This window comes from Ornithorhynchus anatinus, chromosome 11, assembly GCF_004115215.2.
Source record: "Ornithorhynchus anatinus isolate Pmale09 chromosome 11, mOrnAna1.pri.v4, whole genome shotgun sequence".
Classification (NCBI taxonomy): domain Eukaryota; kingdom Metazoa; phylum Chordata; class Mammalia; order Monotremata; family Ornithorhynchidae; genus Ornithorhynchus; species Ornithorhynchus anatinus.
In genome coordinates this window covers 47,691,443-47,714,683 of record NC_041738.1, presented here as the reverse complement: position 1 = coordinate 47,714,683, position 23,241 = coordinate 47,691,443, and the positions used below count along the sequence as shown (strand labels likewise).

The window sequence follows — 23,241 nt, the reverse complement described above, 5'->3', positions numbered from 1 at the left end:
TTGGGAGAGTACAATATAGCAATAAACAGACAAATTCCCCGCCATAATGAACTTATAGACTAGGGGGAGACAGGCATTAATAAAAATAAATTGTTACTATTAATAATCATAGTAATAGTGGTTTTTATTAAGTGCTTCTTATGTGCCAAGCACTGTACTAAGTGCCGCAGGGGCTGGGAGGTGGGGGAATAAAAGCAAATCAGGTTGGACACAGTCCCGGTTCCACACTGGGCTCCCAGTCTTAGTCCCCATTTTACAGATGAAGTAACGGAGGCACAGAAAAGTGAAGTGATTTGCCCAAGGTCACACAGCAGACAAGCGTCAGAGCTGGTATTAGAAGCTATGGCCTTCTGACTCCCGGGCCACTTAACGAATACCGTAAAGAGAAGAACCTTCACCGACGAGAAATCAAAAGCCTCCCACCACATTTATCCTAATTTTACCTCACCGGTTGATGGCAAGGCAGTCTTTGGGAAATTCTAATTCCCTAATAGCAAAGGAGACATTGCCTTGCCAAAAGACCTTCCCAAACGTTTTTATGACTAGGCTTCACGAGGGTCACGCCAATCAGTGGGGAACACTGGTAAAGATTTATGTTATCCTGCCCGGCTCCAAGACGGCATGTGATGCGTCCCCAGCTGCTGCTTCTCCTTTGGCAGTCCACTCCACAGCCCCTGGCCCGTAGAATCCTTCTTGGAATCCTGGAATCAGCAGGTCAGAGAGAAAGAGAAGCAGTTCAGATCCTGCCCATACAAGGTCGGGTGATGGCCGCTGAGCTGTGGGTGCTTTATGCTTTCTCCCCGTAACCCAACCTGTAGGTTATTTTCAGGGAAGAGTCGTTTACTCAGCAACATTTGAGTAGTAGCAATACTATTGTAAGCCCGTCAATCGGCAGGGACTGTCTCTATCTGTTGCCGACTTGTTCGTTCCAAGCGCTTAGTACAGTGCTCTGCACATAGTGAGCGCTCAATAAATACTATTGAATATTAAGAGCATTCTAAATGCAGAGCACTGTACTGAGCGCTGGGCACTGTTCACTTAGGCACAATATATAATTTTAGGGAATAGGTACGCATTGCTTATTAACCTGGAACACCTTCCCTCTTCCTATCCTACAGACAACTACTCTCCCCACTTTCGGAGCATTATTGAAGACACGCCTCCTTCAAGAGGTCTACCCCACCTAGGCCCTTATTTCCTTTTCTCCCGCTCCCTTCTGCAACCGTCTTGCACGTAGATTTGCAGTCTCTAGTCACTCCTCCCTCAGCCCCATAGCACTTTTGTGCCTATTCATAATTTATTTCTTTATATTAATACCTGTCTCCCCTACTAAATTCCCTATTGGCAGGGAATGTGTCTACTAACTCACTTATAGTGTACTCTCCCAAGCATTTAGTACAGTGCTCTGCACACGGTAAGTGCTCAAAAACTACAACTGACCGACTGATAGACTCTACTGTGCCAAAAAAAGAAGCAGAGAAGCAGCATGACCCAGTGGATAGAGCCGGGCCTGGGTTCTAATCTCAGCTCTGCCCCACGTCTGCTGTGGGAACTTGGGCAAATCACTTAACTTCTTTGTGTCTCAGTTACCTCATCTGTAAAATGGGCATTAACCCCATGTGGGACATGGACTATGTCCATCCTGATTGGCTTGTATCTACACCAGTCCTTAGTACAGTGCCTGGAGCATAGTAAGCGCTTAACAAATGCCATTTAAAAACACTTTCTAAAGTCAATTTCAATGAGTAGCTAAGTAAATTTTACTGTCTTCAATCTTTTCATTTATTAGCTCAGAGGCCACCATGTGAGAGTATTAGAAAATGAAACTTGAGGGATTTATGATGACTCTCTGATAAATTAATGCCGATTAGAGTATTAGAAATGGAGTCAGGGAAGGAAGGAAATGAATTAACTGTAATAAAATGCACTTTCTACTTCAAAGTGCTCAGTCTTGTAACTTATTATCAACCCCTTTGAAATTCTTACATGTTCCAAGCTTATTCCTAATAAAATGAAGTATTACCAACTTGGGACTGATTTTATTATGCCACCTGCAAAAGGAGGAAATTAGTTTTGGAAAAAAATGGAAACAGCTTAAGATGGGTGTGAGAGGAACTTTATCTCACTAATCAAGCGGGGCAAAGAAGTAAATATGTAGGGAAGGGCAAAGAAAGTTTGGATGTTTAGGCCTAGAATAGCTGAAGGCCAGAGCAGCAGAAGAGCAATGTTTACTAATCATTTCCCATTTAATGTTAGCCAAATCATAGAGGGCAAGAGGGAGACGAAAGGCTGAATGTTGAAATGAGCCCGATAATAATCCACAGGAATTCAACAGAGGGCCATTTCTCCTAGCTTTTTGCCTCTTAGACCTCTGATAATTTGCGAGAACATAGGTAAAGACTTGGAAAAAGGCAGAGTCATGTATTTATAAGATAACTTGGAATAGTGAAAGAAAACACAGGTTGCATAACTGTCCGTGGGAAATCAGATCCACAACCGAAGCTGTTCTGCCCTTTCGCTAGATTCCGCTTCCTTGGCAGCTCATTGCTCAGTGATGACTGAAAGCAGATCCTCTAGAAACCGGGTTAGGCACAGTCCACCAGGTTGGACATAGTCCCTGTCCCACAGAGGGCTCGCAGTCTAAATCGGAGAGAGGAAGATTTAATCCCAATTTTACAGTTGAGTTGACTGAGACAGAGAAGTTAAGTGACTTGCCCACCGTCCCACAGCAAACATGGGGGTCAATGTGGCATGTCTGCCAACTCTTGCATTGTACTCTTCCAAGTGCTTAGTACAGTGTTCTGCACATAGTTAACCCTCAATCAGTACTATTGATGATGATGACCAATGTCTAGGTTTCTAATTGATTGATTCATTCATTCAATAGTATTTATTGAGCGCTTACTATGTGCAGAGCACTGTACTAAGCGCTTGGGATGAACAAGTCGGCAACAGATAGAGACGGTCCCTGCCGTTTGACGGGCTTACGGTCTAATCGGGGGAGACGGACAGACAAGAACAATGGCAATAAACAGCGTCAAGGGGAAGAACATCTCGTAAAAACAATGGCAACTAAATAGAATCGAGGCGATGTACAATTCATTAACAAAATAAATAGGGTAACGAAAATATATACAGTCGAGCGGACGAGTACGGTGCTGTGGGGATGGGAAGGGAGAGGTGGAGGAGCAGAGGGAAAAGGGGAAAATGAGGGTTTAGCTGCGGAGAGGTAAAGGGGGGATGGCAGAGGGAGTGGAGGGAGAAGAGGAGCTCAGTCTGGGAACGCCTCTTGGAGGAGGTGATTTTTAAGTAGGGTTTTGAAGAGGGAAAGAGAATCAGTTTGGCGGAGGTGAGGAGGGAGGGCGTTCCGGGACCGCGGGAGGACGTGACCCGGGGGTCGACGGCGGGACGGGCGAGACCGAGGGACGGTGAGGAGGTGGGCGGCGGAGGAGCGGAGCGTGCGGGGTGGGCGGTAGAAAGAGAGAAGGGAGGAGAGGTAGGAAGGGGCAAGGTGACGGAGAGCCTCGAAGCCTAGAGTGAGGAGTTTTTGTTTGGAGCGGAGGTCGATAGGCAACCACTGGAGCTGTTTAAGAAGGGGAGTGACATGCCCAGATCGTTTCTGCAGGAAGATGAGCCGGGCAGCGGAGTGAAGAATAGACCGGAGCGGGGCGAGAGAGGAGGAAGGGAGGTCAGAGAGAAGGATTGAGTCCAACCATCTATATGTCTGTGGATAGCCTGGATACAAATATTCCACCTGGTTTTTTGAGCAGTTTCTTCTGTCCCATTGGGCTCTTAACATTAAATGTCAGGACAGGATCACCGTAAACAAAGTCACTGTCACTTTTTGAGGGTATTTGTAAAGCGCTTCCTATGTATCAAACACTATACTAAGCACAGGGATAGATACAAAATCACAGGTTGGCACAGTCCCTATCCCACATAGGGAGTGTCTCCCAGTCTAAATCTGAGAGAGAGGTAACTGAGGGACAAAGTTAAGTGACTTACTTATGATCCCAAGGCAAACAAGTGGTGGAGTTGGGATCAGAACCCAGGTCTTCTGACTCCCAGAGCTGTGCTCTTTCCACTAAGCCACACTGCTTCTAATAAAATCTTGCTGCAAGACCATGCTGTTAGGCTAAGGTTATGCGGTTAAGGCAAAACAATTGAAGCAGCTGCTTGAGAGTGTAATCAAATGAGGCAACCAAAAATAGGATGGGCAGGAGAAGTATTTTAAGGATACCCTGAAGCTCACAACCTGGCAACTTTAAATGAAGTGATAGAGCCGGGGCCAGTTGAAAACTGAGTTAGTGCTGCCTGGAGTGCAGCAATTAAAAGAGTCTGTCGGCGGGAAAGCGCAGGGAAGAAACTGAATCTGAAGAGTAGGAGGATAAACAGCCCCAGGCTCCACAAAGGTTGTCTGCAGCCACTAGCCAAAATGCAGTCAAAAATCATATGTGGGGTGGGAGAAATTATCGTTAATCAGGCACCATTCTTTCCAACCACACTTTAGAGTTCAAAAAAAGATTGCCGCTAGCAGCATCTTCAAACACAAAAGGGAATCATGTGCAGAGCAGAGAGAAGAGTTGGGAGGTGATGATTAGTTGGGAGGGGATGATTTTGAATTGTAGCTTCACTATTGATTGCCGGGGAACCAGGGATAAAATCTTCATGCCTCAGTTTCATTGTTTCCAAAACAAGTCATATTTACAGGGTTGTTTTGAGATCAATTATGTATTGAAGCACTTTTAACTGATTAGAAGAAATGGACTCCAGCCTGTATTAGAAGCATTATGAAGTGAAAAATTAGCCAGGGTCTCTTTTCTGTCTTAGTAAACCTTGAAACTGAGGTGCAAAATCTGTGGGGATGAAGGGGACTCTTGTTACGGAGGGATGAAAAGTTTCCATCTCCCCCAGTGACAGAGGTGTAGATAGTAATGGTAACAGTCAGTCAATCATTTTGATTGAGTGCTTACTGTGTGTCTATACTAGCATGCAGAGCACTGTACTGAGCACGCGGGAGAGTCCAATATAACAATAAACAGAACCGTTTCCTGCCTACAACGAGCTTACAGTCTAGAGAAGTAGTGATAGTAGCTTGTAGTAGTAATGTAGAATAGTAATCATATTAAGAACTTACTCTGTGCATATTACTGTAATAAATGCTGGGAAATAATACACTGGTTCAATTAGACACAGCCCATGACCCTCAAGGGACTCATAACTGAAGAAAATAATGAGGTAGAGGGGACCAGAGACAGAAGCACGAAAACAACTCAAAACTAAAATGAGATAAAAGACAAGGACAAATATCCAAAACAAAACCAGAAATTAGAAGTGTACTATGGCTATAAGAGAAAAAGCTGTACTAAGCACTGGGGAGAGTTGAATAGAGTTGATCGACAAGATTCCCAGAGGCCCTCAAACCCAATCATCCAAGAAATATTGGCTGTAAACACTGCAAGCTGAACCAAGTCAGTTTCCACAGTCCCACTTTATTTCCAAATTTGGGATACAAAATGAATTGAATCACATAGTCCCCACCAAGGAACATTAATTACAAGGAACATTAATTACTTGTTGATTCTTCATTCAGATTCCTTTCCAACTCTGATCAAAGCCCACAGTTTTGTTTTGGCTTTTTTTCTGAGTACGTTAAGCGTTTACCATGTATCAACCACTATTCTAAGGACTGGTATAGATCCAAATCAAACAGGTTGGATCTAGTCCTTTCCCACCTCACTGCCTAAGTGAGAGGGAGAGCAGGTACTGAATCCTCATTTTACAAATGAGGCACATAGAAGTCAAGTGACTTGCCCAAGATCATACAGCAGACAAGTAGCCAGGCTGGGTTTAGAGCCCAGAACCTCTGATTCCCAGTGCTCTTTCCACTAGGCACGCTGCTTTTTGATTCCTGTGAACTTGATTTGCCTGCTCCCAGCTCCCTCCCACCTGCAGAGAGGGCAGGACCTTCCTTCCAGTCCCTCCCATATTCTTTGCTGGACAAAGGCGCCTTCTTCAGTCGGAAGCTTCTGGAGGAGGTCTTAAAGGACAGCGAAATGTCTACTGCCCCGGCAGGGTTGGGGGCGTGGTGGGGGGGAGTTACATCCCCAAAATACACTCTGTGCTACTCTGCCTGAATCCTGAGAGGTAAATCCTGACTTACGATGATGACTTTTCTCAAAGGGATAGACAATCAGTAGCATTTACTGAACACCTACTCTGTACAGCCCCTCTCAGGGTCACACCTGGACAGTTTCCAGTACTCTACCAGCCTCAGCTATGGGAGAGAGACTCAGGCGGAGGCCTAGCCATTTGATTCCTAGCTTGGGCAATGGCTAGTGAGTGGACATCTGCTGCAAGTCAAAACTCATCCATGCTGGGCAGCAGCAGCAGGGGAGACAGTCCAGGGCGGAGACTCGAGTTTACTGAGCAGAAGGTGGAAATGGTAAACCACTTCCGTATTTTTACCCAGAAAACTCTATGGATACACAACCAGAACGATTGCAGATGGAGAGCGGGGTTCTGGGAGAGATATGTCCTTGACGTCGCTATGGGTCAGAAACGACCCTACGGCATAAGAAAAGACTCTGTACAGAGCACCACACTAAGGACCTGGAGAGTAGAATAGAGTTTGAAGACATGATTCCTGCCTTCGTGGAGCTTACAGTCTATTGGTGGAAACAGACATTTGGGAAGGCGAGATGGCTAACTTTGCCCCACATAGCGCTCGGCACATCCCTTCAGTGGTAAGTGCTAAATAATAAATGAGCAGTCACACGCTGATCCAATTCTGAAAGACTGTTTGAAGCCTGGAGGAGACTTTCAATCAATCAATAAATGGCATTTTTTTGAGCACCCAATCTGAAAACAGCACTGTACTCGGTGCCCACTGTGGGAAGAAAACGTTTCTACCAATTCCTTTGTGTTATGCTTTCTCCAGGGCTTAGTATAATGTTCTGCCCACATTAAGCACTCTCTATATACCGTTGATAAATTGATTGGGAGAGTATAATAGAGTAGGTGGACATTATCCCCGCCCTCAAGGAACCAAGATTTAGCTGGGGAGACCAATATTAATAATAATAATTGTGGTATTTGTTAAGCGCTTACTAGGTGCCTGGCACTGTACTAAGTACTGGGGTGGATACAAGCAAATTGAGTTGCCGTCCCTATCCTGCATGGGGCTCCCAGTCTTAATCCCCATTTTACAGATGAGGTAACTGAGGCAAAGAGAAGTGAAGTGACTTGCCCAAAGCCACGTAGCAGACAAATGGCTGATCCGGGATTAGAACCCATGACCTTCTGACTCCCGGGATTATGCTCTATCCACTACGCTATGTTTGGAGAAGCCGCAGAACATAAGAATATGTATATAGGAGCTGTGGGAGTGGGATGAGGATCAGAGTGTTTAAGGATACCGATTTAAGCCCAGTATAACTCTTAATTGGTGTGGAATATGCAACTGTTTTGCAGTGTGAAACTGTGGAATATCTTGGTGAATGTTTAAGGTGTCTTTACCACTGTTATCTTCTGAACAGCTGTGCAGTTTTTAGATTACATTTGACCACGACTTGGATTGCAGCCCCAGATTTACTTGAAAATATTTAGCCACTAGAAAAAAATGTCCAGATGAGAAGAGGGCTTCACAGTGACAAGGTACATAATAGAGCATCAAAGCAGCATGGAAGCTATTTCATTGGAGACCAGAAAGAAAACTTTGTTCTGCCTGTGAACACCAATGAGGACCTTGTAATGCTAATTTTGTCAACTGCTCCATGTCAGGTTCTCTTTGAGGAAAGGATTTTCCCAGACTGAGGTGCTAATCACTGCTGTGCATTATAGTGCAGCTAGAACACCATTGTCCAACTAAATCACCTTGGGAAAAAGTTATTACGCCTGATCTCTCCCAGTGTAGTTCTTCCAGTGTTTGACACATGGTAAATACTTAACACGATACTATTATCAGTAATTATAATGATAATGGTATTTGTTAAGTGCTTGCTATATGCCAAGCACTGTTATATGCGCTGGGGTAGGTACAGGGTAATCAGGTTGTTCCACGTGGGACTCTCACCTTTAATCTCCATTTTACAGATAAGGTAACTGAGGCACAGCGAAGTTAAATGATTTGCCCAAGGTCACACAGCACATCTTCTGACTCCCAAGCCCATGCTCTTTCCACTAGGTCATGCTGATTATTATTATAATCATTATTAAGCCAGTTCTGGACTCCCTCTGCAGGGTTGGGGTCCCTCTTCATCAGGCCCGGGGCAACTCTGGGGACTTGGAATCTCTGAAATCGTTGAACAAGGACCTGAATTCCAGGAGGGGTGGGTGTTGGGGGGGCCTGGTGAGTGATCCCTGTCCATAAGGTTCATCCATCAATTGGAGCAAGTTTCACAGGGGAGAAAAGTCAAAGGGCCAGTGGCTGAATACATTTAGCTCCCCTTTGGTCGGGATCTAGGTGGGGTAAAATACATATTAAAATATCTGGTTCACCCTAAATAACATTCAACTTTTCAAAGTCACAATAATGGAGATCCTATGTTCTGGGCAAAGAAATTGTGATATTTGAAAAAAAATTCTTCCATCGAGATACACAAAATAATCATGATAATGATAGGGGTATTTGTTAAGCGCTTACTATACGCCAAATGCTGTTCAAAGTTCTGGAGTAGATACAAGACAGACAAGTCAGACACAGTCCAAGGCTCCCAGTCTAAAAAGAAGCGAGAGCAAGTATAAAATTCCCATTGCACAGATGAGGAAACTGAGACAGAGAGAAGTTAAGTGATTCGCCTTAGGCCACACAGCAGACAAGCGGCAGAGCCGAGATTAGAACTCAGATCCTCTGACTTCCAGGCTGTGCTCTTTCACTTATTTGTTAGTGCTTATTTTCCTTAACCTGCTTTACAGAAGAAAACCGTCCTTCATGTTCAATGCATCAGCCTTTCATCAGAAGAGTGCAACGTCATCGAGGTCATCCTTTAAATGAAACTTTTACCGACGGGCACAAGTTTTTGGTTCATCTCTCATGCAACAGAATTACCCAGATTTCTTCTCTCCTGAGCTTGTCCTGCAGTTAAAAAAGGACTTGGAAAACTGAACGTACTTGACTTTATTAGCAACAGCTACATTATCATGTTTATTTTAACAGGCTCAGGAAATGAATCCCCTTGGTGCACTAATTACATCCCCACTTTGTGTATTTGTGTCCCAGTAGGGTGCAGACCCCCAGAGCAATATGCCTACTGGGGGGAGAGGCCGGTGCCCGGGAGAAGCGCTTGTTAAGTGGGAAAGTCCTGGGAAACCGCTTATTTAAAAACTGCCCAGCCCACATCTCCAAGATCTTTTTTTTTTTTTCCCATTCCCCTGCAGCTGTCATCTGATCCGATGCCTTGGCTTTGAATGTAGCTCTCCGAGTGCCAGATGTGGTGAACAAAGGTCTAAAAATAATCTTCCCATCTATGACTGAAGGAGGTGCGTGCGCCCGCCTGTGGACTCCAGATCTGAGGCCCCGATCTGAGTTTCACCAAGAAAGTTCAGCGGCTCCCAGCTTTAGATCGACAACCCACGCTAAGGGCTGAGGCTACACGGGGAAGCCGTTGGCTTCACCGAGTCCTTCTCTCCCTCAGCTCTGGCTTCAGTCATCCGCATTCTGACAGAACTGGGCTCTTCATCTTATTTGGCTCCCTGAGAAATCGGATCTCAGCGACACCAGAATGGGAAAGGAACACCTTTTCGGCAGAAGGCTGTTTCTCGGAGCCCTGTGCATCTTACTGTTACTCTTGGAAACAGGCTTGGCAAGGAATCTCTGGAAACGTGCACTGCATCTGAAACTGAAAGAGAAGTACGACGTAAGTAGCTGGGTGAGGAGAGGATAGGTGGGGGAGCGCTGTTCGGGGCCTGTCTGCCTAAGGGGTGTCCTGTCGAAATCGCGTTCTTGCAATAAACGCTCACGTGAGTTGTATTCCCCACTTCTAACGGCTTCTGAGCGTTTGTGATACCCGTGAATTGTATTACGTCCCCTCTATCTGGGCCCTTTTTAGCTGAATAACCGGGTTAAGGCTTCGCCACCCATCTGGGGCAACGATGGAAAAGGTCGCCCCATGCCCCAGAGTGATTACTGCCTTTAAATGACTGCTGAGGAGAAAAAAGGAGGGGATAATAGTCAAGAAAATAGGCCAGCGAGAGAATGTGTGGTATATGGTATCGCGGAAACACATTCTGAACGAGGAAATAAGAAAGTTCAGTGCTCTGCACCAGTCAGCGCTCAATAAACACGATTAAGTACAACCGAATGAAAGCTAGCCCGGGGTAGATGGGAACTAGAACGGAGAATAACGTTCCCCAAACCTGGAGCTTTTCCCATCCGCCTCCTGACCGACATCTGTTAGGATCACAGGAGTCGGCTGTCGGCCACGGCTAGCCGCGGCTCATCGTTGGCCGGTCCCGACACCCACCGCTCTCACCTCCGGAGAGTCTGTCGGGCCACCCCGGTAAGTGTCCGTCTCCTGTGGCTTCCGTCCCACGGCATCTCAGGCAGAGTTAGTGAAATCCTGGCCTTGTGGATCTGCAGTCTTGCTTCAGTGAAGGCTCAGAACGCCCTTGCCCCCGTCTGTACCGTATTATAGGGTGAAACTGCTCGCGCCTTTGGAGGAGGGGGCACTTTGGTGATGGAAATCCATTCTCTGCTTTTTGGTCAAACGAGCACACGGACAGCGGGATAGAAATGAAAAGTTAAGGAAAACTGCTCCCACCTCTGGTCTAAATGGGTTCACACTTCTGGCGTAGCCTAGAGAAGCAGCGCGGCTCGGTGGAAAGAGCCCGGGCTTTGGAGTCGGAGGTCGTGGGTTCGAATCCCGGCTCTGCCACTTGTCAGCCGTGCGACTGTGGGCAAGTCACTTAACTTCTCTGTGCCTCAGTTACCTCATCTGGAAAATGGGGATTAACTGTGAGCCTCACGTGGGACAACCTGATTACCTTGTATCTCCCCCAGCGCTTAGAACAGTGCTCTGCACATAGTAAGCGCTTAACAAATACCAACGTTGTTATTATTATTATTGTCTTGCTATTTGGATAAGCCAAATCTTGGTCTCCAGACCAGCGTGATTTCTCCCACAGTTGGACTTTCCCCACCAAACACACACATACCCCAGGTGTTCCTGCACCCTGTATCTACCCCAGCGCTTAGAACAGTGCCCTGCACATAGTAAGCATTTAACAAATACCAACGCTATCATTATTATTGTTATTATTGTTTTATCTCTCCTACCGAACTCATATCGTTTCCCCAGGGAATTCTTATAATGTAGAGGTGATGCCTCATTTTCAAAAAGCCTACCTAAAATTTATTTTAACCTCTTTCTCCCTCTCTAGATGGTAAGCTCCTTGCGGACGGGAAATGCGTCTAGCAGCTCTGTTGTATTGTACTCTGCCAAGAGCGTAATACAGTGTGCTGCCTAACGGTGTGCATTCAATACATACCACTGACGCTAATTCTGTCGACTGTCCCGAGCCCTAGCACAACGCTCTGCACACAGTAGGCACCTGCTAAATGCTACCGACTGACTGGAAACCGGGTGGTTCGTAGCGGCTCCCCAGAGGTGGTGGTAAAGTGAAATTTGGCTGAGGTGGAGGGAGGATTAGGAAGTCCAGTCTTTCCTTTCCTGCAGAAATGAAAGAGATCTCCGCGTCATACTTGACAATCTGTGAGGTAGGGTGGGTTAGGTCAACTGAAAATAGCTCCTGACTCATCTGCCCAGGACCGAAGAGAAATCAGGCAGGAAGTAAGAAAAGCAGATAGGATGTTGCAAAGGAATTCGCTGTGCCTTTCTTTTAAAGCCCTGTTGGATTGTGTTTTGCGGTAACCTGTGTGAGAGGTGGAACTCTAAGACCGTATCTGCCTAGGGCCACCTTAACAGCAGGCTGAGAACGCTCGATTTCTGGAAGGCTGAAAAGCATGGCACTGGTCTGGGCAGAGTGACCGTGACCAGGTTAATAATAATAATAATTACGGTATTTGTTAAGCGCTTACTATGTGCTGAGCACCGTTCTAAGCGCTGGGGGAGATACAGGGTAATCAGGTTGTCCCACGTGAGGCTCACATTTTTGAATCCCCATTTTTACAGATGAGGTCACTGAGGCACAGAGAAGTGAAGTGACTTGCCCAAGGTCACACAGCAGACAAGTGGCGGAGCCGGGATTAGAACCCTCGACCTCTGACTCCCAAGCCCGGGATCTTTCCACTAGGCCACGCTGCTGCTTTGTGCCTCAGTCTCCTCATCTGTAAAATGGAGATTTGATACCTTCTTTCTCTCCCTCTTAGACTTTGAGCCCTGTGAAGGACAGATATTATTTCTGATATGCCAGCCTTTAGCACAGTGCTCAGGACTTATTAAGTAAATAGTAATGATTAATAATAATTATGGTATTTGTAAAGCAATTACTATATATCTTACACATGATGATGATGATGATGATGATGATGGTATTTGTGAAGCGCTTACTATGTGCCAAGCACTGTTCTAAACACTGGGATAGACACAAGGTTGTCCTACATGAGAGTCCCAGACATGATCCCCATTTTGCAGTTGAGGTCACTGAGGCCCAGAGAAGTTAAGTGACTTACCCAAAGTCACACAGCTGATAACTGGCAGAGTCAGGATTAGCACTCATGACCTCTGACTCCCAAGCCCGTGCTCTTTCCACTAAGCCACGCTGCTTCTCACTGTACTAAGCACTGGGGTAGATCCAAGATTAACAGAGTGGACACAGTCCCGGTTCCACGTGGGGCTCACTGCCGAGGTAGGAGGAAGTAGGATAGTATCCACAATTTACAGGTGAGGAAACTGAGGCACCGAGAAGTTAAGTGATTTGTCCACATTTTACAGATGAGGAAACCGAGACACCGAGAAGCGATCTGCCCCAGGTCACACAGCAGGCACATGGCAGAGGCTGAATTAGAACCCCGTACTCTGACTCCCAGGCCCATGCTCTTCCCTCTAGGCCACACTACTTCTCATAAAGCAGCATGGCTCAGTGGGAAGAGCCCGGGCTTGGGAGTCAGAGGTCAGGGGTTCGAATGCCGGCTCTGCCATGTGTCAGCTGTGTGACTGTGGGCAAGTCACTTCTCTGTGCCTCAGTTACCTCATCTGTAAAATGGGGATGAAGACTGTGAGCCCCACATGGGACAACCTGATTACCTTGTATTTCCCCCAGCGCTTAGAACAGTGCTCGGGGGGGGCGTAGTAAGCGCTTAACAAATGCCATAAAAAAAAAAACCCTTAAAGGTTCTGACAGTCAAGCAGCTGGGTGGGTTATCTGGTTCAGGAAGGGAGCTCAGGGGCTGGGGAAGTGGTTCATGGCTCTCAGATCAGTGGTCCTGTCTGCACAGCCCATTCCGCAGGAACATGAGGTCAGTCCTTGGCATTATTACCACATGCCTCGGGCCGTCTGATTCACAGTCTGGGAGACACAGCATTTCCATTCTCTTGGCCTGGTGATGCAGGGGAACAGTGGAGGGAGGAAGGTGTGCAGAAGAGTGTTAAATGTGGGCGGGGCAAGCTGAGTGACTTTTGGAAACTCTTTGTAAGAGATGCCAGGGATTGCTGAACTGCAGACTTGATTCTATTCATTGCCATCGTTCGCGTCTGTCCGTCTCCCCCATTAGACCGTAAGCCCGTCAAAGGGCAGGGACTGTCTCTCTCTGTTACCCGTTTGTCCATTCCAAGCGCTCAGTACAGTGCTCTGCACATCGTAAGCGCTCCCTAAATACTATTGAATGAATGAATGAATGATAATCTGCGACTCCCTCCCTCTGAATAATTATAAAAGAGTAAATAATAATAATGATGTTGGTATTTGTTGAGCGCTTACGATGAGCAGAGCACCGTCCTAAGCGCTGGGGTAGATACGGGGTCAGCAGGTTGTCCCACGTGAGGCTCACAGTCTTAATCCCCATTTTACAGACGAGGGAACTGAGGCGCAGAGAAGTGAAGCGACTCGCCCACAGTCACACAGCTGACAAGTGGCAGAGCCGGGGTTCGAACCCATGATCTCTGACTCCCAAGCCCGGGCTCTTGCCACTGAGCCGCGCTCTTTCCCTAGTAGACTCCTTCCGTAGAGAACTTCCGCTGCTCAGTCGCTAGAAAACCCATGGGCAACATCCCATCCCAACCCTCCGCTTGATGGACGGCCAAATGGCATCTATCAACGGCAGGAAGTTTTAAAAAGTACCATGTGCCTTTAAAAATCCCCGAAGAATTTCGTCCAGTGGGAAATGTATCCCTAGCGAATGCGGACATTCTTGGTTTTGTTTCAGTGCTAGCTAATTGCCTAAGTTTTCCAGACGTTCCTGCTTTATTAGTACTCAGCCCTCTGAGCGTTTTAGCTAAATGAAAACCGCCATCATAAGGAACTGGGAGAAACCTGCTGTCTGTCTTCTGTCGCCTTTAGGATCCGCGAAGAGGATTTAGTTTGAACTTTCTAACTGTCCTACTCCTACTACACCATGTTCTTGAGAGAGAACCATCATAAAGCAGGAAACTACATGTTAGTAATTTTCAAATAACCTTCTAGTGAGGCACACAGCCAATTGTGTGTGTTTTCCTCTTTCCTGAAATCTTCAAAAGTTTGGCAAGAGGTGGGGTCTTCTGGCTCAAACTGAGTCAGAAACCCACAGGCAGTTTATTTGTTCGCAGGGTGGAGGCGGTGATTTCCAAATTCTGCAGAGAAAATGGGGAGGCCAGACCCAGCACAACAGACCAACGCAACACTGGGAAGCAGCGTGGCTCAGTGGAAAGAGCCCGGGCTTGGGAGTCAGAGGTCATGGGTTCGAACCCCAGCTCTGCCCCTTGTGAGCTGTGTGACTGTGGGCAAGTCGCTTCACTTCTCTGTGCCTCAGTTCCCTCATCTGTCAAAGGGGGATTAAGACTGTGAGCCTCGCGTGGGACAATCTGATTACCCTGTATCTACTCCAGCGCTTAGAACAGTGTTGTGCACATAGTAAGCGCTTAACAAATACCAACATTATTATTATTATACCCGCTCCTGGGGGACCAGGCAGGGGAGTGTTGAAGAAGAGTAAGAGCAAAGAGGTTTCCTGGCATCAGGGACTAGTGAAAAGAACACAGGCCTAGGAGTCAGAGGACCTGGGTTCTAGTCCTCCATCTGTCTCTTCCTTGCTGTGTGACCTCGGGCAAGTCACTTCACTTCTCTGTGTGTCAGATACTTCATCTGTAAAATGGGGATAAAGACTGTGAGATTTATGTGGGGCAGGGACTGTGTCCAACCCGATTATCTCGTATCTTAGTACAGTGCCTGGCGATGCAAAACTCTCCAAGGCCATTTCCCTATTATTCCTCATCGTTTGGTCCATTCCAATATAAAAGTGATTCATGCAGCCAGAACTCTCATAATAACTGATAGGCATTACAATAAAATGCAGTGCTGAGGTCCTGGGTAATTTCAATTGGAATTAAATACCTGACTCTTAGCTTTATGAAGAGAAGCTTAAATGCTGCAAATTTGCAATCAAGTCATTTGTATTGGTTCTGGAGAGATTTGTCTCCATTTACTGAACGTAGACGATCTTAAACGGCAGAACGCGTTGGGTAGCAGAAGCATCATTTAAGGCCATAATGAGATTAAAAAAAAAACCCACAGGAAATCTTGCAAGACCGGGGCATGCTGAAGGCAGTTTTAAGTTTCGGAAAATTCCTGCGGAGCAGGAAAAAATGGCATATCTGTGTTGGAGCAAATTTATTATTTAAATTCCACCCATCAGTTCAGTGGGAAGTAAAAAGGAATCGGGTAAAATTATGGAGTGTTTGACTCATAGTCCCGAATAAGTGGGCTGTTTTACTCTTCAACTGCTATAGCTTCCAGGTGATCTTGGGTGGAGCATCAGGTCTGGCCCATAACATTTTCCTTCTGCTGACCCTTCCCTGACACGTTGGCACTTCCAAGCTTGAAGAGTTTGTTCAGTGGAAAAGGGGAAAGGGCAGGGGACGCTGAAAAAGAAGGCAGAGTGAGCATTTTCCCAGAATGTCTCTGTGCGCCGCCGTCACCGGGACCGAGAGGGAGAGGAGCCGAGAGCTGGCGGCCTTCAGCCTTCAGCCCTGAACTGCTGTCCCAGGTGACTACTGAGGGGACCACCGAGTGTTCGTGGCTGGGGCCAACGCAAACAGAAAATGGCACTACTAGTTCATTCATTCAATAGTATTTATTGAGCGCTTACTATGTGCAGAGCACTGTATTAAGCTCTTGGAATGGACGATTCGGCAACCGACAGAGACGATCCCGTGCCCAGTGACGGGCTCACAGTCTAATCGGGTCTTTTTCCTTTCTTAATGGCATTTGTTTGTTAATAATAATGACGTTGGTATTTGTCAAGCGCTTACTATGTGCCGAGCACCGTTCTAAGCGCCGGGGTAGATACAGGGAAATCGGGTTGTCCCACGTGAGGCTCACAGTCTTAATCCCCATTTGCCAGATGAGGTAACTGAGGCACCGAGAAGTTGAGCGACTTGCCCGGTCACACAGCTGACAGGAGGCAGAGCCGGGATTAGAACCCGTGATCTCTGACTCCTAAACCCGTGCTCTTTCCACTGAGCCACGCTGCTTCTCTAAACATTCACTATGCACCAGGCACTGTACTACACACTGGGGTAGAAACAAAGATAATCAGGTTAGACACAGTCCCTGTCCCACATGGGGCTCACAGTCCAAATACCCACTTTACAGATGAGGTAACAGGCACAGAAGAGTTAAGTGAGTGGTCCAAGGTCACACAGCCCGGGATCACAGAGCAGGCATGTGGCAGAACTGGGATTAGAATCCAGGTCCTCTGACTCCCAGACCCATGCTCATTCCACTAGGCCACACTGCTTCCTAGTTGAGGAGCAAACTCAAGTCTGCCAACGTCTCTGGAAAGTGATAAAGTCCCGGAAGCTTCTAAAGCAGGTCGCGGCACTCTACCCTGCTTCCTATGGGATGGAGAGTCACCTCTCACTTCCCACCCCTTACTTTGGCGTCGGGGAGAATTAACTTTGGGTCTTTCCCCTAAGGATGAATACTGAATGGGTCTCTTCTGGGGAAGCAAGCTAGATGAACCCCAAGGGTGAAGCGTACAATTGCTCTCTTGATCTTTCCCTTATTCCCCAGTGATATCAATCTAGTTTTATCTTTATCTAGGACCAGAACTTCCCTCTGAAACATCCTCTAGTCTGCAAACTCCTTGTGGGGAGGGACCATCTATACCTGCTCGGTCTTTCCCCACTTGGAGCCCCCAGGGACCACCAGAGCTGTGGCAACCAGGCCCGGCAGACGGGGCAACGGGGGACCACCTGGGAGAGGAGCACCCTCCCCTTCCCCCCATCCTTCCTGAAGAAAATTGAGTAATTTCTCTGCCCTTGGTGTATTCCTTGGAGTCAGCGTGGCTCAGTGGAAAGAGCCCGGGCTTGGGAGTCAGAGGTCATGGGTTCGAATCCCGGCTCTGCCACTTGGCAGCTGTGTGACTGTGGGCGAGTCACTTCACTTCCCTGTGGTTCATTTCCCTCATCTGTAAAATGGGGATTAAGACTGTGAGCCTCACATGGGACAACCTGATTGCCCTGTGTCTACCCCAGCGCTTAGAACAGTGCTCTGCACATAGTAAGCGCTTAACAAATACCAACATTGTTATTATTATCATTGTGCTCTCCCAAGTGCTTATATCAGTGCTCTGCACACAGTAAGTGCTCGGTAAATAGCACTGTTAAATTGATTGACTCCAAGGGATACACCGGGGCAGAGAAATTACTTAATTTTCTTCAGGAAGTCTGGGGGGAAGGGGAGGGTGCTCCTCTCCCAGGTGGTCTCCCATTGCCCCGGTCTGCCCGGCCTGGTTACCATAGTTCTGGTTGTCCCTGGGGGCTCCAAGTGGGGAAAGACCGACCCAGCTATAAGACGGGCCAAAAGTTTCAAAGAACTGCTCCATAGAGGGAACAGTGTAATGTTAATGGTGAGGGGGGAAAGGGGGCAGGGGAGGGGGAAGAAGGATGTGTGTATATGTGTGGTGGGGAGACAGCAAGTGTGGGGTTCATGAAGGGGAGACTCCTGGCAACACAGGGACAGGGACAGAAGGGAGGTAGAATTGCAGAGTCACCTTATTACCAGGGTTGGGATGATGGGTCTGTTTTATTCCTGCTGAAGTAAATAATAATAAATAAAATAATTATGGTATTTTTTAAGCACCTACTATGTACCAGGTGCTTATTAAGCGCTGGGTGCTTACAAGCAAATTGGGTTGGACACAGTTCCTGTCACGCACAGGGCTCACAGTCTTAATCCCCATTTTGCAGATGAGGGAACTGAGGCCCAGAGAGGTGAAGTGACCCGCCCAAGGTCACACAGCAGACAAGTGGCAGAGCCGGGATTAGAATCCATGATCTTCTGACTCCCAGGCCTGTGCTCTATGCAATACGCCATACTGTTTCATTGGCTTTCTGGTTATGGAACCAATTTACAACCAACACCTTCAGAGGTTGCTGGTTCTTATGAGTTATTCATAGCCAGTTCACCATACCAAACTGTTTGAACACCTCTCTGTCTACTCTGTCTACAGCGAAAAAAAAAAAAAGCCCACTATGGTTACCTCTGGGTGTTATTTCTACTGTATGGTCATTGCAGAGATTTCTACTCTCTTTTAACGTTTTGACCCAAGGACTGATTTGTATCTGAACAACTTTAAACAGCTAAATCCCTGATTTGCATATTTAGTCGCTTATCTGAGGTTTTGAGCTGTAATTGTAATATTTAAGTGCCTACTAAGTGCCAGAACTATACTAAGCACTGGAGTGGATCCAAGGTAATCCGTTTAGGACCTAGGTTCCTCTCCTATTTGGTGCTGATAGTCTAAGGAGGATGGAGAACAGAAATTTATTCAATCCCCATTTTACTGAAGTACAGAGAAGAAGTCATTCATCCTGTGATCACACAGCAGGTGAGTGGTGGAGTCAGAATTAGAATCCATGTCTTCTGACTCCCAGGCCTATGCTCCTTCCCCTAGGCCATGTTGTGGTCAGTGTGTCGGTTATCTAATTACCCAGTTCTTGGACTATAGTAAATGTTCAATAAATCTAATTGCTAACACGTCTTTTTTCCAATATCCCTTAAGGTGATTAATAGACCATTGATGATACATTTCTGTCTATGAAACTAGCAGATCTAGACTCTAAGCTCCTTGGGGACAGTGAGCCTACCTATCATTTCTATTGTATTATGCTCTCCCAAGTGCTTAGTTGACCATTCTTCCAAAATGGGATTCAAGAGCCAAGTGACCCTAGGATCTCCCTGCCCTATACAAACAGCGAGTTGGGAATGAGGTCACTGTTCCTAAATCCAAAACTCTTCAAACCGAAGGCGATTTTTAATCTGAGCTAAGCAGTGTCAGGTTCATGAGAACTTAGATTTTTGAATTCATACTTGCGTTTGCTGGGCTGGTAAAATTTTATCGCAAGAAGAAAAAAATTACTAACATGTATGATCTCTAACCAGAAATAATAATTCTTTCAATTGTATTTATTGAGCGCTTACCGTGTGCAGACCTCAGTACTAAACGCTTGGAAAGTACAATTAGGCAACAAATAGAGACAATCCCTACCCAACACCCGTCTCAGATAGTATCTACTAAGTGCTTACTATGTACCAAGCATTATAGTAGCCTCTGGAGAAGAGAAACAGCATGGCCTAGTGGATAGACCACGGCCCTGAGAGTCAGAGAACCTGGGTTCTAATCCTGGATCTGCCACTTGTCTGCTTTGTGACCTTGGACAAGTCACTTAACTTCTTAGTGTCTCAGTTACCATATCTGTAGAATGGGGAATAAAATGGCGAGCCCCATGTGGGACATGGACTGTATCCAACCTGATTATCTTGCATCTACTTTAATACACAGCTCCTGTCCCATATAGGCTCACAGTCTAAGAGGGAGGATGAGATTTATCACACATGGGAAATAAATGCATGACTACTTCACGGAAACTCTAATTTATTTTCTGAATTGTTGTATTAAGAAAGTACATTTTTTTCCTTGAAAATTCTTCAAATGACAAGCGAGCTTGGCTTTAAATTAGCCAAGCGACCCTTCAACGAAACGATCAAAATTATTTTCACATGACAGAAATGTTTGGAACATCTAAAATCATGAAAATGAAATCTCTGGAGGTTTAAAATATATAGAATGTTTGTTCCAGGGAGAAATATATTTAGATTTCTATGACGTCCAAATTCCAGAGAAAGAACGAATGGTTTCGAAAAGTAAAATGGCTCTCTTTCACAATAAAGAAAAATAAACCTCATTGGTAGCATTTTTGAATTAACTACGTTGTGTCAACATTCGTAACCAGAATTAAGATGTCATATTTGAAAAGGGAGAATATAGAGAGATTCATGGTAGAAAAGAATAATTTTGCTTTAGTTATTCTAAGCCTACACTAATTAGACACGGTCTGCCCCTTAAACACACAAAACTGGAACTTCCTTAGTTGAACTTTTGGCTTTTCCTCCCCTTAACGACTTCCTGAGGATATCACCCATAAAAAGGGTTTGTGAGGCTATTGAGAAAAGCAGTAACTTTTCTGAAGGCAAAAAATTAAAAAAAAATCCACAAGAATAAAACATCTTAATAGAGCCAATAGAGTCTGTAAAGCTGGATAATCCAAGTCATGGTCAAAGCTAAGATATAAATCTCTTATAGGGGCTTTGAAATAGTCTTGCAACACATAACTCAAATCCTGCAGGTATAAGGATTGAGGAAACTGCAGGATTTTTTGTTCCTTTTGGTAAGGAATTTGTTCAATCTCAAATGATCCTCAGTTGATCATGGATTTTTACATGCCAGAGATACAAATTTCAACTGAGTATAGAGAGAGCCATTTGAAGGTAAACAAGAGTTCATTAGAGACATTTCTATGCCTTGTGAGTTAATAAAAGTCATGGAGTCTTTTTCTAATGCTCCATAACTTTACTGAAAAACAAAAGCTGTTATATTCATTCAGCTTCGTAGTAAGAGGCCACCTCCCTGGGAGAGGAGGGCACAAGGGGGACAATTATGACTATGTAATGAGACAATTAAGACTAATTGGATGACCCTGTAGGCAATGAGTGGGCCATTAAATTAGAGGATGTAAGAAATGGAAAACCCAAGGTGGCAAGAAAAAGCTCCAAGATGAGAGATTTCGCCCTCTCACACAGGGCTCTGGCCAAAAGAAGTATCAATTAGGCTTCATCTCCACACCTAAAAGGTGAAGAAATGTAAGGATTCCTTGGCCCTGGAAATTAGTTATTCAAAATAGCTGGAGAGATGAGCCTGCATTTATAGCAAGACATGAAAATCTCTGTAATCTTACGATAAATGAGAAAGGGACCTTGATTATTGAAAAAGCAAAATAAACAAAGGCGGGGTAACAGTATGGTTGCTTGGTTCTGTGATTATTTTTTGCCAGAAAGAGTCACAGAAATCAAATTTAATATGAACCCAACTATGATTCTGGGCTGTGAAATTAATTCGTAAGACTGGATTGTATTTGAGTACCTAGATTGAATACACTGCAAGGCCGTGTGATGCTTTAAGTTGATTATTTGTCAGGAGCTGAGGTCTGGGTGTGTTTGACTGCTTCCTCCATTGTTGGTTGACCTTTCTTTCTGTCAAGGAACACAAGGTTCTCAGTGGCATATCTAGAGCATATTGTTTCACTCTAGAGCAAAAGTTGACTCCTATGTCCACTCCGTAGATCACGTTTACTGGTATGAACCTAATAATAATAATAATAATGTTGGTATTTGTTAAGCGCTTACTATGTGCCGAGCACTGTTCTAAGCGCTGGGGTAGACACAGGGGAATCAGGTTGTCCCACGTGGGGCTCACAGTCTTCATCCCCATTTTACAGATGAGGTAACTGAGGCACCGAGAAGTTAAGTGACTTGCCCGAAGTCACACAGCCGACAAGTGGCCGAGCCGGGATTCGAACCCATGACCTCTGACTCCAAAGCCCGTGCTCTTTCCGCCGAGCCACGCTGCTTCTCTATAACCTAGGACTTTTTGGATGGGATCAAGCAGATACAGTAGCTTCCTTCTTGGAAATGCAAGGTGTGTGAAAGAAAATCTATTAGTGTAACTTACTAGACTGTAAACCCACTGTGGGCAGGGATTGTGTCTCTCTATTGCTGGATTATACTTTCCAAGCACTTAGTACAGTGCTTTATACACAGTAAGTGCTCAATAAATACAAATGAATGAATGAACTGCATAAGATCAGTTCATTAGAACATTACAAAACAGATATTAAAAATGTTCCTAGTCCTACGATATGAAATCCTAAAGAAATAATTGGTTTATCCAGATTCATCGATTTCAGAGGGAGAAAGAATAACTAGACGTTTGAGTTAAGACAACTCTTTTCTGGCTCCAACTTTCCTCACAGAATGGCTGAATCAGACATTATAATTTTGCCATCATACCTATTTTTGTTTTTATGGCTCACTTAGTCCCTTAATTCTTAAGCAATTTATCTTTGAGAACATGACTAGGAGGCTCATTCATCTGGCTCAAAAGTGTCTCGCTTCTCATAGCAATTTCCTTGAAGTTTCACAAATGTTTAAGCTTGATAAAAAGGAGCTAGGCAGAAAAATTAATTTACCCTTCTAGCGGTGTGCACTCTGCAGTGTTCTCTCTAATCCTATCCCGAGAAGGTGGAGGTGACCGTCAGATAAGCATTAAAAATAACTGGCAGCATTGTGCTCCACCATGACGGGTTCGGCTACGTTCAGACTGGAGGAAGTGAGCTAGCAGCTCAGGGAACTGCACTGTTTGTCCTAATTACATTTTTAAAATGACTAATTACCATCTAATCATTCACAACAGCGGTAATAAACGCAGCTAGTTCTGAAGTCACTTGTCATTTGGGTCCTTTGGTGGCCCATTAGTTGTGAGCTGAGGCCATCTGTAGGAAACCTGGGAATCACACAGAAAAACGTGTGCAAATGTTTCCACTGAAATCCTCGTTTCTCCTAGACATGCAGTGGTCCTGGAGAGTGAAGAATTAAAGCAGTGATGACAATAATAATAATATTTTTTAAACATTTACTAGGTGTCAAGCACCAGTCCAAGCACTTAGAGGGAGAAGCAGCGTGGCTCAGTGGAAAGAGCCCGGCTTGGGAGTCAGAGGTCATGGGTTCGAATTCCCGCTCCGCCACTTG

The 23,241-nt window shown here is 45.5% G+C and overlaps 1 protein-coding gene and 1 long non-coding RNA gene across 2 annotated transcripts in view; one reads left to right on the top strand and one right to left on the bottom strand.

The window, feature by feature from the left end:
- Positions 1 to 9,100: 9,100 nt before the first annotated feature.
- Positions 9,101 to 10,786, bottom strand: LOC114814975. Its single transcript, XR_003762765.1, has 2 exons — positions 10,473 to 10,786; positions 9,101 to 9,839 (listed from the first exon to the last, which is right to left on the bottom strand). It is a non-coding gene; the product is annotated as an uncharacterized LOC114814975 (long non-coding RNA).
- Positions 9,709 to 23,241, top strand: part of WFDC1 (WAP four-disulfide core domain 1) — a 32,162-nt gene continuing 18,629 nt past the window's right edge. The window contains exon 1 of the mRNA XM_029074519.1: positions 9,709 to 9,857. Within this exon, the coding sequence (XP_028930352.1) occupies positions 9,723 to 9,857 (135 nt within the window). The 5' untranslated portion in view covers positions 9,709 to 9,722. The remainder of the gene's footprint in view (positions 9,858 to 23,241) is intronic.